Source organism: Balaenoptera acutorostrata, chromosome 15, assembly GCF_949987535.1.
Source record: "Balaenoptera acutorostrata chromosome 15, mBalAcu1.1, whole genome shotgun sequence".
In the NCBI taxonomy this organism is placed as follows: domain Eukaryota; kingdom Metazoa; phylum Chordata; class Mammalia; order Artiodactyla; family Balaenopteridae; genus Balaenoptera; species Balaenoptera acutorostrata.
In genome coordinates, this window is record NC_080078.1 from 6,967,869 (window position 1) to 6,982,808 (window position 14,940).

The following is a 14,940-nucleotide window of genomic DNA, read 5'->3' on the forward strand; positions in this document are numbered from 1 at the left end:
CAGGAGGGGGAAGAGGAGTCCCAGGTTATTTAAATGCCTGCCAAGCTGGTACTTCACAAGATCAAAAGAGAATGTTGGAAGCTCTGTAAAGTTGGAGATCTTTATGCAGCTCACAGACCAGTGTGGTTGATTGAGCCCCAACCTTAGAATCTGTGCAAGTTTTATAACGTGTTCCCCAAATTCTTTGCCACTCTTAATTATTTGAGAGTTTGGGTCTAAGTCCTTTCCCCTTGAATATGGGCTCTGTGAGTGCTAGATTAACAGAATATGGTGGAGTGATGCTGGGCCAGTTTCCAAGCCCAGACCTTGAAGAAACTGGCAGCTTCCACGTCCTGTTTCTTGAGATGTTCACTCTTGGCACCCAGGCGCCATGCTGTGAGAAAGCCTAAGCAGCCACATGGAAAGGCCACATGTAGGTGTCCCTCCAGCAGACCTAGCTGAGGTCCCAGCCTATGTTGAGCATCAGCCACAAGACATGGTTCAGATGTGAATCAGATGATTCCAACACCCAGCCTTTGAGTCTTCCAGCTGAGGTCCCAGGCATCAGAGAGCAGAGACAAGCCATCTTTCCTGTACCTTTTCCAGATTCCTGACCCATAGAATCCATGAGCATGATAAAACAATGGTGTTTACACCACTAGTTTTGCGTGGTTTGTTACGTAGCACTAGTAACTGAAACAGAACCTTAGAGTCATAAGATGCCAGAAGTTTGGACATATTTATCAGTTTAAAAATTATTTATATATTAAATAAAAATTTACCACTTATTTATTATACACATTAAGATGTAATGGATGAATTTATGGTGAAATAAATGTTTTTAAATATTTTATTGGTTAACAGTACAAAAACCACTTTTCTGCTCTAAAAGAAACGTTGTACTGAGCAAAGTGAGAAATATTTTTATCGCGATTGCACCCCTCCTACCGTCTTGTTGTGGCTTCTTCTTTGTCTTTGGATGTAGGATATCTTTTTTGGTAGGTTCCAGCATTTTTTTGTCAGTGGTTGTTTCGCAGTTAGTTGTGATTTTGGTGTTTTTGTAAGAAGAGGTGAGCTCACGTCCTTCTCCTCCGCCTATTTCGAGAAACAATTTTAAAATCATGGCTTAACATTTTCTGAAGTTCTAGTTGAAAGTTCATTAAAAACTATCAAGATAAACTGACTGTCATAACTGAGAAGAGTATGTCTCAAACATATGTAAATCCAAGTGGAAGGTGCTTTTTTGGCTGCATTTATTACTTTTTAAATAAGTGAGTCAAAACCCACTGAGATTCTTCATTTGGAAGACTTGTCAGCAGGTCAGAAAATGATTTCCAAGTTCAAATAACAGCATTCTTAAAGGGGGTACATACTGTTTGGGACCACAAAACCACTACATCCTGTAGCACGTAAGTTGCAGTTGGTCATAATCTTGAATTTGCCTCTATGACCTTAGGATACTGATCTTGTTAGAGGTGAACCATGGCATGAGGATCCCAGTGAGGGTACCAGTGTCACTTAAAAATACAATGAAGTTAACTTTTTATTACTGTTATCTTTTAAAATTAGAAATATTAATTTTTCCTGCATGACGCCAGTGGATATTTTGTACCATATGCGGTGCAAATGCCCCATCTTGACAACTACAGCTCTGAAGGGTTTTGTGCCAGTAAGCCCTGTGCTGGCAGAGGCAGGGCTGTGGGCTTCATGAGCAGCAACTCCAACTGGTAAGGCCCAGGCCAGGATGGAACCATAGCTGAGGCCAGTTCCGGCAGGAGAGGTGGAGGCCTCCGCAAGGGCTGAACTTTCCCCATGTTGATAAGTGACAGCAAGGAATGCTTTTCAGGGAACTGGCATTGCTGTGCATGGCCTGTTAATGTTACTGTTGAATCATTGCTTTTAAATCATTTAAAATATTTTTCAGTAAGACTTTTTCTTCCCTTGTGACCATGAGCTCTGCCAGAAGGTGAGTTGTTGTTCTCTCCTAAATTATAAAGTGAACAGGGTTTTTCCAGATTGCTGAGAAAAGTCTTCAGCTAAGTGACACTTAAAGCCTTCACTTTGTCCTTTGAACTCCAGTCAACACTGACTCTGGGGGTTACAGGATGAAAGAAGAATTTGTGCTTGGATGACATGAGAGGTTGCGGGGGTGAGGTATTTTCACATGAAAACATTTTGAAGTCTTGAGCTCTATAGTTCCTTCCCAGGGGATAGGGTGGAACATTGCGATCCTGGAAAGGGTCCACAGAACGTCACTCTTTAGCACAGATTCACTGAAAACCCTGTGTGTTGAGTTGGGATGGCTGAGAAATAGGCACTGAAGAGTGCAGTCAGGAAGAAGCAGAGAAATAAATAGTGAAAAACCCAGCAAACTCACCAAAGATGAACCTATGAACCTCAGGAAACTAGAGAACAGGAGCCCAAAATCCTGGGGAAACCTGAAGGAAAATATATTTAATTCAGCAGATTAGACCCAGTGATGGGGCTGAGTGTGCAGTAGAAGCTGAAAAGTAAAGCATCTTGTGTTGGTGCTGTAGCCGCTCACATCAGGAGGGGGAGGCATCCCGAGCTGGGAACTCGGCGCAGATTCTCTGCTGATGAGGCAGGGGCTGCTGCTTTTGTGACAAAAACCTTGTAATTCAATTTAAATTTTCCATTGGGAGAAGCAGCTCAGCATGGTTGTTAATAGTGTGGGTTCTGGAGATACAATTTTTGTTCACTGTGTACTACTAGCCTTGTGATGCTGGACAGAGTGTTTTCTCTTAAGGTGACTGTTGTGAGTGATTCACATATATTAGCTTCATAGTTACAAATTTAGCATGTAGTGTATACTCAGATATTATCTTTTATTTATATTGTTTTGATGCAGGAACTTAAGTGGCCTATTACACACATTTAAAATAGATGTAAAAATAAGTGAGTCTCACGCTACAAACTCAAATGAGGAATGTCTCATATAAAAGAATGGTCACCAGGATTCACTGAGAGAGGGCTTGAGCCAGTCATGAGCACAGTGCTGCACCTATGCTAAAATCCTCTCAGTTACACTGAAGCAGAGTGTGGTCCCCTGTTGGGCTATTCCTGCTTTACCTAATCTTGAAGAGCTGTGAAATTCTAGCACCAGTTCAAACCCTCAAGGGCCTAATTCTAGAGACTGACCACAAGGGCCATTTTCTCTGCAGCAGGACTTGGGCTGTGGCTGCAGGGATTTCACCAAGAAATGTTAGAGCAGGAGGTGGCCATTAACCAGACCTGTGTTGTCTAACCTGTACCTCCAGGCAAAAGAGGAAAGAGGCCAACAATGATGAATACAGGGCTCATGTAGTTAGATTTAATGACCTTTTGTGTCTCCAGAGCTCAAAATTCTGGATACTGTTCAGGAATAGCCAAGAAAATTCTGAGAAAGGATGAGTACCTTCAATATCAAAATGTAAAAGCATTCTACTTAGGACCATGTGATAGTGACACAGGAATAATCAAATAAATCAATGGATAGATTAGGAAGGAGAATCCAGAAGTAGACCCATTTGTGAGAACTTATGATTAAGACACCAAGGGACTGAGGGAATTTGACCAAGATGGAGTAGGAAGATGCTCTCATGGGCACACCAAAATTACAACTATTTACAGAACAATTGTTGGTGAAAAAGACTGGAATCTACCAGAAAAGATCTTCTACAACCAAAGATATTAAAAAGGAACCACAAGATGGGTAAGAGGGGCAGAGTTGGGGTATGGTCAAGACCCATACCGCCAGAGCAGGCAACCCTCAAACACGAAAGTAATTACAGTTGCAGAGGTTGTCCCCAAGGAGCAAGGGCTCGGAGGCCCACATCAGGCTCCCCAGCCATTGGGAAAATGAGTCCCCCAGAACGGCTTGGAAGGCTGGCGGGGCTTACTTTGGGGAGAGCCAGAGGGCTGTGGAAAAGAGAGACTCCACTGTTAAGGGACACACCCAAAATCCACACGCTCAGGGACTCAGGGCAGAAGCAGTAATTTGAAAGGAGCCTGAGTCAGAGCCACCCACGATCTTGGAGAGTCTCCCAGAGAGGCAGGAGGCAACACAACTGGAGTTCACCCTGGGAACATAGACGCTGGCAGCAGCCATTTTGGGGAGCCTGTTCTGCCACAAGGACGCTGGTGCTGGTAAGTACCATTTTGGAATCCTCCCTCCAGTTCGTTAGCCTTGGGACCTAGCCCCACCACTGCTCACACCCAACAGCCCGTAGGCACCAGTTCGGGGATGTCTCAGGCCAAGCAACTAGCCAGGGCTCAGGGGGTCCTGGGGCTGGTACCCGTCTGCTGCTGGTATGTTGGCTGGGTCCTGACATAGCAAACTGCAGGGCTGCAGTGGTCCTGGGGTTGGTGTCTGCCCACTGGTGGGCCGGATTGGGGTCCAGGGCAGCCCCACCCACCAGCAGGCAGACTGCCTTAAGACCCTCTGAACTCACAGCCAGTGTCCACTGGAGGGCACGGGACCTGACTTCACCTCACACACTAAACCCAGGACCCAGCTCCACCCACCAGTTGGCAAGTACCAGTCCCAAGACACCCTAGGCCCTGGGTCCACGTACTAGTGAGCTGGCACTAGGCTGAGGACCAACCTCACACCAGTGAGCAGGCACTAGCCCCACCCACCAGCAGGTAGATATTAGCCGCAGACCACAGCATGCCATGGCAGGACCTAGGCCACCCATCAGCAGGCAGGTAGGCACCAGCCCTAGCATCCCCCAGGCCCTGGCCCTGCCCACAAGCAGGTCAACTTCAGCTCTGGGACACCTTGGGCCTCTTAGCCAGAGAACCCAGGATCTAGCACCACCCAGCTAGCCGGCTGACACCAACATCAGGATTCCTGGGGCCCCCTGGGGTTCTGCAAGCAGCTGCCTTGTGACCCGGCCCCAACTAGTTGGTGGGCTCTGCACAAGGCAGGGTCTAGAAGCCAACTGGACTGGGGGCCAGCTCTGCCTACCAGACTGCCCATAGTAATTAGCTAGCCACAACAGCCCACATAAGGGGCAACCCTAGAGCATACAGCCCTGGTGACCAGAGGGGAGTGCACTGCTGGGATGTATAGGACGTCTCCTACAAAATGCCACTTTTCCAAGGTCAGGAAATGCAACCAATCTAGCAGTTACATAGAAATAAAAACAGCAAATCAGGCAGAATGAGGTGACAGAGGAACATGTTTTAAATGAAGGAAAAAGATAAAGCCCCAGAAGAAGAACTAAGTGAAGTGGAGGTGATAGGCAATTTATTCAATAAAAAGTTGAAGGTAACAATTGTAAAGATGATCAAAGAAATTCAGAGAAGAGTGGATGAACAGAGTGAGGAGTTAGAAGTTTTTAAGAAAGCATATACAAAGAGGAATGAAATAGAGATGAAGAATTTAATAACTGAAATGAAAAATACACCAGAAAGAACAGTAGATTAAAGTGATACAGAGTAATGGATCAGTGAGCTGGAAGACAGTAGTGGCAATTGCTGCAGAAGAATAAAAAGAAGTGGGGACGGTACAACTGGAGCATACTAACACTCACTGTATAGAGGTCCCAGAACAGAAGGAGAAGAGAGAGAGAAAGGGGCAGGAAACATATTTGAAGAGATAATGGTGGAAAACTTGCATAATCTGGGAAAGAAAACAGACATTCAGGTCCAGGAAGCACAGAGTCCCAAACAGGATCAACCCAAAGAGGACTACACCAAGACACATTGTAATTAAAATGGCAAAAATAAGAGAATGTTAAAAGCAGTAAGGGAAAAGGAACAAGGTACATACAAGGGAACTCCCATAAGGCTATCAGCTGACTTTTCAGCAGAAACTTTGCAGGCCAGAAGGGAGTGGCATGATATGGTGATGAAAGGGAATAACCTACAACTAAGAATACTCTACCCGGCAAGGTTTTCATTCAGATTTGATGGAGAGATCAAAAGTTTTATAGATGAGCAAAAGCTGAAAGAGTTCAGCACCACCAAACCAGCATTACAAGAAATGTTAAAGGGACTTGACTAAGCAAAAAAAAAAAAGGCCACTACTAGAGACGTGAAAATTACAAAAAGAAAAAGCTCATTGGTAAAGGCAAATACACAGGAAAGGTAGTAAGTTAACCACATACGAGCTATTAGGAAGGTTAAAAGGCAAAAGTAGTACAATCATCTATGCTCACGATGAGTAAAGGGTACACAACAAAAAGATATTAAAATGCATTTGAAATCAAGAGATCAGCAACTTAATCACATATATAATTGCTATATGTAAACCTCATGGTAATAAACCAAAAATCTGTAATAGATACACAAAAAATAGAAAGGAATTCAAATGTAACACTAAAGATAGTCATCAATTCACAAAGGAATAGGACAAAAGAAGAAGAAAGGAACAAAAGAACTACAAAAACAACCAGAAAACGATTAAGAAAGTGGCAATAAGTGCATACCTATCAGTAATTACTTTAAATGTAAATGGACTAAATGCTCTAATCAAAAGACATACAGTGGCTGAATGGATACAAAAATAATACCCATATATATGCTGCCTATAAGAGACTCACTTCAGATCTAAAGACACACAAAGTGAGGGAATGGAAAGAAGTATTCCACGCAAATGAAAATCAGAAGAAAGCTGGGGTAGCAATACTTGTATCAGACAAAACAGGCTTTACAACAAAGGCCGAACAAGAGACAAGAACATTACATAATGATCAAGGGATCAATCCAAGAACAATGAATAAAAATATATATGCACACAACATAGAACACCTGAATACATAAAGCAAATATTAACAGACATAAAGGGGAAAATTGACAGTAACAGTAATAGTATGGGACTTTAACACTCCACTTATATCAATGGACAGATCATCTAGAGAGAAAATCAAGGAATCACTGGACCAAATGGACTATATATATGTATTACATTCCATCCAAAAGCAGGAGAATACACATTCTTTTCAAGTGCACATGGAACATTCACCTGGTTAGATCATATGCTAGGCCACAAGACAAGTCTCAGCAAATTTTTGAAAATTGAAGTCATATCAAGTATTTTTTCCAACCACAATGCTATGAGACTAGAAATCAACCACAGGGAAAAAAAAACCTGCAAAAAGCACAAACACATGGAGGCTAAACAAATGCTACTAAATAACCAATAGGTCAATGAAAAAAAATCAAAGAGAAAATTAAAAAGTACCTGGAGACAAATGGAAATGAAAGCACAACAATCCAAAATCTATGGGACATGGCAAAAGCAGTTCTTAGCGGGAAGTTTATAGTGGTGTAAGCCTACCTCAGGAAACAAATATCAAACAACCTGACCTAACACCTAAAACTACAAAAAGAAGAATAAACAAAACCCAAAGTTGGTAGAAGGAAAGAAATCATAAAGAGCAGAAATAAATGAAATGAGATTTAAAAATCAATAGAAAAGATCAGCGAAGTTAAAACCTGGTTCTTTGAAAAGATAAAATTGATAAACCTTTAACCTGACTCATCAAGGAAAAAAAAGGGCTCAAATCAATAAAATCAGAAACAAAAATGGAAAAGTTACAACCAACACCACAGAAGTACAAAGGATTATAAAAAGTTACTAGACAGCTACATGCCAATAAAATGGACAACCTAAAAGAAATGGACAAGTTCCTAGAAATGTACAATCTCTCAAGACTGAACCAGGAAGAAATAGAAAATATGAACAAACCAATGATCACTAATGAAATTGAATCAGTAATTTTAAAAACTCCCAACAAACAAAAGACCAGGACCAGGTGACTTCACAGGTTACTTCTACCAAACATTTAGAGAAGAGTTAACACCTATCCTTCTCAAACTATTCCAAAAAAATTGCAGAGAAAGCAATGCTTCTGAACTCATTCTATGAAGCCAGCATCACCCTGATACCAAAAGCAAAGATATCACAAAAAAAGAAAGAAAATTATAGGCCAATATCACTGATGAACATAGATGCAAAGATCCTCAACAAAATACTAGCAAATCAAATCCAACAATACATTAAAAGGATTATACACCATGATCAAATGGGGTTTATCCCAGGGATGCAAGGATGGGTCAGTATCTACAAATCAATGTGTTACACCACATTAACAAATTAAAGCATAAAAATCATATAATCATCTTAATAGATGCAGAAAAAGCTTTTGAAAAAATTCAACATCCATTTATGATAAAAACTCTCCACAGTGGGTATAAGAATATACTTTGATATAATGCCATATATGATAAGCCCACAAATAACATCATAGTCAACAGTGAAAAGCTGAAAGCACTTCCTCTAAGATCAGAAACAAGGATGCCCACTGTCACCACTTTTATTCAACAATAGTATTGGAAGTCCTTGCCACAATAATCAGAAAAGAAAAATAAATAAAAACACCAAAATTGGAAAGGAAGAAGTAAAATTGTCACCGTTTGCAGATGGCATGATAAATGATTTTCTATATGTAGAAAATCCTACAGATGCCACCAAAAAACTACTAGAACTCGTCAATAAATTCAGTAAAGTTGCAGGATACAAAATTAAAATACAGAAATCTGCTGCATTTCTCTACACTAACAACAAACTATCAGAAAGAGAAGTTAAGGAAATAATCCCATTTGTAGTCATATCAAAAGAATAAAATTCCTAGGAATAAATCTACCTAAGGAGATAAAAAACCTGTACTTGGAAAACTAAGACACTGCTGAAAGAAATTGAAGACAACACAGATGGAAAGATATACCGTGTTCATGGGTTAGAAGAATACTGTTAAAATGATCATACTACCCAAGGCAATCTATAAGGTCAGTGCAATCCCAATCAAAATAGTAATGGCATATTTTTCATAGAACTAGAACAAATAATTCTAAAATCTGTGTGGAAACACAAAGACCCCAAATAGCCAAAACAATCTTGAGAAAGAAGAACAAAGCTGGACGTATCATGCTCTGTGACTTCAGACTATACTACAAAGCTACAGTAATCAAAACGGTATGGTACTGGCACAAAAACAGACACATTGATCAATAGAAAAGAAGAGAGAGCTCAGAAATAGACCCATGCATTTACAGTCAATCTATGACAAAGGAGGCAAGAATATACAGTGGGGGAAAAAACAGTCTCTTCAATAAGTGGTTCTGGGAAAACTGGACAGCTATATGTAAAAGAATGAAATTAGACCACTTTCTCACACCATACAAAAATAAACTCAAAATGGATTAAAGATCTAAACGTAAGACTGGAAACCATAAAGCTCCTAGAAGGAAACATAGAACACTCTTTGATATAAACCATAGCAATGTATTTTTTAAGTCTTTTGCCAAGGGTCAAGGAAATAAAAGTAAAAATAAACAAGTGGGACTTACTTAAATTTAAAAGCTTTTGCACTGCAAAAAATACCATTGACAAAACAGAAAAACAACTTACTGAATGGGAGAAAATATTTGCAAATGATATGATTGATAAGGGGTTAATATCCAAAATTTATAAACAGCTTGTATAACTCAATACTTTAAAAAATATATTTATTTATTTGGCTGTGCCAGGTCTCAGTTGCAGCACGCGGGATCTTCATTGCCACGTGCAAGATCTTCGTTGTGGCATGCGGGATCTTTCAGTTGCGGCATCCGGGATCTAGTTCCCTAACCAGGGATCGAACCCAGGCCCCCTGCGTTGGGAGCACGGAGTCTTAACCACTGGACCACTAGGGAAATCCCATAACTCAATATTTTTAAAAAAACAATTAATAAATGAGCAGAAGACCTGAATAGACATTTTTCCAAAGAAGACAAATATTGGCCAACAGGCACATGAAGAGATGCTCAACATCACTAATCATCAGAGAAATTCAAATAAAAACCATGATGAGTTATCACCTCACACTTTTCAGAATGGCTAGCATCAAGAAGACCACAAATAACAAATGTTGGTGAGGAGGTGGAGAAAAGGGAACCATTGTACGCTGTTGTTGGGAAGGTAAATTAGTGCAGCCAATTGGTGGAAACAGTGTGGAGGTTCCTCAAAAAACTGAAAATAAAACCACCATATGATCCAGCAATTCCACTCCTGGGCATATATCCAACGAAAATGAAACACTAATTTGAAAAGATGCAAGCGCCCCAATGTTCATAGCAGCATTATTTACAATAGCCAAGATATGGAAGCAACCTAAGTGTCCATCAACAGATGAATGGATAAAGAAGTGTGGTGTACATACATACAATGGAAAACTACTCAGCCATAAAAAAGAATGAAATTTTGCCATTTGCAACAGCGTGGATGGACCTGGAGGGTATTATGTTTAGTGAAATAAGTCAGATGGACTTCCCTGCTGGTGCAGTGGTTAAGAATCCGCCTGCCAGTGCAGGGGACATGGGTTCAAGCCCTGGTCAGGGAAGATCCCAGATGCTGCAGAGCAACTAAGCCCATGCGCCACAACTACTGAGCCTGCACTTTGGACCCCGCGAGCCACAACTACTGAGCCCACATGCCACAACTACTGAAGCCCACCCGCCTAGAGCCCGTGCTCCCAACAAGAGAAGCCACTGAAATGAGAAACCCACAAACCCCATCAAAGAGTAGCCCCCGCTCGCCGCAACTAGAGAAAGCCCATGCGCAGCAATGAAGACCCAACACAGCCAAAAATAAACAAACAAACAAAGAGAAAGACAAATACTCTATGTTATTACTTATATGTGGAGTCTAAAAAATACAACTAGTGAATATAATAGAAAAGAAACACTCACAGATATAGAGAACAAACTAGTGGTTCCAAGTGGGAGAGGGAAGTGTGAAGGGGCAAGATAGGGGTGGGGGATTAAGAGGTACAAACTACTATGTATAAAATAGGGCTTCCCTGGTGGCGCAGTGGTTGAGAATCTGCCTGACAATGCAGGGGACACGGGTTCGAGCCCTGGTCTGGGAAGATCCCACATGCCGCGGAGCAGCTAGGCCCGTGAGCCACAATTTCTGGAGCCTGTGCTCCGCAACAAGAGAGGCAGCGATAGTGAGAGGCCCGCGCACCGCGATGAAGAGTGGCCCCCGCTCACGGCAACTAGAGAAAGCCCTCGCACAGAAACGAAGACCCAACACAGCCATAAATACACTAAAAAAAATAAATAAATAAATAAGCTACAACAATCTAGTGTGTAATATAGGGAATATAGCCAATATTTTATAATAATTATAAATGGAATATAACCTGTAAAATTGTGAATCACTGTGTTGTACATCTGAAACTTGTATAATTTTGTACCTTAATTATACTTCAGTTTAAAAAAAGAAGAATAAGCCTACAAGGATTGTACAGCACAGGGAATACAGCCAATATTTTATAATTTTAAGTGGAGTATAATCTACTTAAAAATTTGAATCATTGTGTTGTACACCTGAAACTAGTAACTCAACTATACATCAATAATAATAATAAATTTAAAAAGATGGCAAGTGACTATTCAACAAGTGGTTTGAAGGCATCTGGCTGTCCACCTAAATTGTAAAATAACACCACCTCCAAATTAAAATTATTCATGGGCTAAAAATAAACTCTCATAAGAGTTAAGCATAAAAAGAAAACTATTAAGTTATTTTTATAATTTGGCCCTCCTAAGCAATACACAAAATCCAGAAACAATAAAAGATTGATAATTTTAGCCTTATTGAAAATTAAAATGGGGAGGGAAAAGGGAATGGGCAGGCTGGTGAAGAACAGTAATGTTTTCTACTCTGTTTTTTGAATCTTATACAATGAGAACTTACTGGGGACAACGTGGCTTACAAGACTGAAAAAAATGGAAAGTTCTGTGAGTAGTTAACTTCATGCCATGGCTTTTCATTCATCCATTGATCACCCAGTATTGAGCTCCTCTATGTGTACTTGGACCGTGTGGAGGTTAATAAAAGAGCCACCACCTAGGGCCCGCTATCTGTGCAATGGTTGTCCAAGAAGGAAAAGCTCACTCAGTTCAGCTTCCTGGAGTGGGTGGGATTTGATGTGGCCCTTGCAAACTGGGGAGAAGATAAAGGTCTTCCAGGCTAGGGAGACTGAGGTCGGCAGCCCCACGTGCCCGGCTGCTCGGCACCCACGCTGGGCTGGGCCTCCTTGAAGTGGGCGAGTTTTGCACAGGCCTCCCCTGTGTCAGGAACAGTAGTGGAGGAAGTGGTGAGAGTGGGTCAGAGTCAGGTTTGGAGACTGGCACACCGAGCCTGAGAGAAGTTCAAAGGGTTGAGAGAATGAATGCTACCTGGGCTGGGAACAGTGAAGTGACTGGCCTGGAGGCCCTGCTTATCCAGCCTCTCAGGTGTGGATGGGGTGGTAGAGTTTACTTAAGAGGCTGACTGGCTAACACCACAGGATTAGAAGAGATGCTGAGTCAGGGGCATGTGTGCAGGGCAGGCCTCAGGGGACCACAGCCCTGAGGTGGGGCCACCTCTCAGTTCTCACCACACCCTGGACAGGAGTCCTCAACACAGACCCGTGGCTCTAAGCTTGAGCTCACCAAGCTACTCTCACTCCAGATGCAAGCTCAGCACAGGATAAGACAGGACACAAATCCTTCTGATCACTTGTCACTGCTTACAGCAGCATGCTGGTCAATTTTCATTCTGTAAACGAACATACACAGGAAAGCAATTTACAGCAACACTTTGTGGGGAAAGACGGCTTGTGTCCGAGAGGTGGGAGTGGTAAGAAGAGTTCAGGTGGTCAGGATGGGACGCCTTCAGAATTTCCTGATGGGCTGGAGATGCGTGAAGAGTCACAGGTGACTATGCGCCTTTGGCCTTCGCAGCTGGAAACCAGTTGCCCTCAGCTGTGCGGAGGAAGGCTGCAGATGGGGCAGAGTTCCGTAGGCAAGCCACCGGTCAAGTTGTGCTTGCCTCTTAGGTAGCTCCCCTACTGGTTCTCCTGCTTACAGGTCTTCCTCTTCCCAAGTTCCACCACTTCCCTACCCCTTAGCTGGGGGTGAGGGGGGGTGTCAGAGCCTTCTTCCTAAGGAGAAACCAGGGGGGCCCTCCCTCCCATGGAAAGGACATCTCAGGTCCTCCTGTGGCGTCTCTTCCCTTCCCCCTCCCGCCCTTCCCCAGAGCCTGCCCAGGGTTGGTACCCACAGGCAGGGCTGGGAAGGGAACCAGAGCCACCGACCTGCTCACACTAAAGCACCGCCTGGGGACAGGGAAAACCTTGTCACTGTCACTTTAAGTCTCCTGAGGGAGGGAGTCCTCAACCCTGGATTCACCACCACCCTGAGGAAGACAGAGAAGGAAGTGGGGCAGGTTTGCGGAGAGCACCAAGCAGCGCTCCTAGGGCCCGCTCACACGTAAAAACTTCCTGCGATGAGACCGGAAACACAGGTGCTGTCCCCACCACGGCAGCCCCCAGAGCCCGGGCCAGAGGGGAGCCATGGACAGGCCCCGGGCCCTGGGCCTGCTCTTGGCGCTGCTGACTCTCTGCATCACTGCTGGTGAGTGGGGGCCAGAGAGATGCAGAGGCCATGGGGACGGGGCAGAGACCCAGGCCCGGGTCCTAGCTCCTGTGCCTGTATCCCACAGGGACTCCTGAGGTGTGGGTGCAGGTTCAGATGGAGGCCACTGGGTCCCCATCCTTCACTGTCCGCTGTGGATTCCTGGGATCTGGCTCTATCTCCCTGGTGACTGTGAGCTACGGGGGCCCCGATGGTGCCGGAGGGACCATGCTGGCTGTGTTGCACCCAAAATTCGGCACCCAACACTGGAACCCTGCCTGCCGGGCGCACTGGGAAACCAGAACCAGCATCTCCCTCACCTTGGAAGGGTCCGAGGGGAGAAGCTCCAGTCCCAACACCACCTTCTGCTGCAAGTTTACTTCCTTCCCCGAGGGCTCCCAGGAGGCCTGTGGGAACCTCTCCCTCAACCCAGACCAAGGTGGGGCTGACGAGGAGAGGGGGCCCCGGGAGGACAGGGAGGGACTCGGGGGTGCCAGGCACCTAACCGGTATGTCTCTCTCTGTGCACAGGGCTCCCTGCTCCTACTCCAGCCACCATACTGCGAGCTGACCTGGCTGGGATCTTGGGGGTCTCAGGGGTCCTTCTCTTTGGCTGCGTCTACCTCCTCTACCTCCTGCGTCGGCAAAGGCACTGGTGAGACCCAGCCCCTGCTGATCCAAATCCCCACGGCACTGGGCCAGCCACGTGCTTTGCCTCTGACCCTCCTAACTCTCTCCCAGGTCTGTCATGAAGCTTCAGCCACTCAGACACAGCAGCCCCCAGACACAGAGGAGAGCAAGTGTGAGGATAGGGGGATGGCTTTGGAGAGGGGAATGGAGGGGCTGGAGGTGGGGGGCCACGAGGTGGAGCCTCACTTGAGCCTCCTTCCCCGTCTTCCCTGCAGGCAGCCGGCCAAGCCTCCCTGACCTCTCTCCACATCCCCTACGCCACCATCAACACCAGCTACTTCAGCCCGGCAACTCTGCACCGGGTCCTCCCACCCCAGCCCCTGCCTGGGTGGGTGCCGCTCCCCAGCCAGAGCCCTGTCCCCTGGGCACCCCTGCCGGCCTCCGCTCGCAGCAGCTTCATCTCTGTTGAGAACCGACTCTACGCTCAAGCAGAAAAGGGGCCTCTCCACGCCGGCACCGACCTCATCCCGCTCCCGGACTGTCTGGGGCGCAGAGCCATGGAGGGGCGTTAGGAGTTCGATGAGAGGGACCCCAAGTCCACTGTGCCTTTCTCCTCTCCTGGGCCCCTGGGACCCCCTTCTGTTGGGTGTGTGTCCTGGTGGCCCACTGTCTTTGCACAGCTTGTTTTGTTCTCAGGCTTCCAGTAAGTGTCTCCACACATACCCCTCCAGGGCGCACTTGCTGTGGATGTGGTCAGCACGTGTGCACGTGTGGGCACACGTGTATGTATGTGAAGTGACAAAACCCCATCCCAGGTCGTTTCCTGTTTTCAAGTCCCCAGCCCTCCCAGATGAGGTTGATAACTACACCAACAAGAATG

At 44.7% G+C, this 14,940-nt stretch overlaps 1 protein-coding gene across 1 annotated transcript; it reads left to right on the plus strand.

Annotated features, from left to right (window-relative positions):
* The first annotated feature begins 13,319 nt into the window (after nucleotides 1–13,319).
* On the plus strand, nucleotides 13,320–14,688 carry PVRIG (PVR related immunoglobulin domain containing). Its single transcript, XM_007186650.3, has 5 exons — nucleotides 13,320–13,431; nucleotides 13,520–13,870; nucleotides 13,962–14,085; nucleotides 14,172–14,232; nucleotides 14,336–14,688. The coding sequence occupies exons 1-5, from the start codon at nucleotides 13,371–13,373 to the stop codon at nucleotides 14,630–14,632; spliced, it is 894 nt and encodes a 297-aa protein (XP_007186712.3). The 5' UTR covers nucleotides 13,320–13,370; the 3' UTR covers nucleotides 14,633–14,688.
* The last annotated feature ends 252 nt before the right edge of the window (nucleotides 14,689–14,940 follow it).

Excerpts from the sequence above, each read along its gene's own strand:
- PVRIG (XM_007186650.3), top strand. The coding sequence starts at position 13,371 with ATGGACAGGCCCCGGGCCCTGGGCCTGCTCTTGGCGCTGCTGACTCTC. Across the intron at positions 13,432-13,519 it reads GACTCTCTGCATCACTGCTG|GGACTCCTGAGGTGTGGGTG; the intron begins GTGAGTGGGGGC and ends TGTATCCCACAG. Across the intron at positions 13,871-13,961 it reads CTCCCTCAACCCAGACCAAG|GGCTCCCTGCTCCTACTCCA; the intron begins GTGGGGCTGACG and ends CTCTGTGCACAG.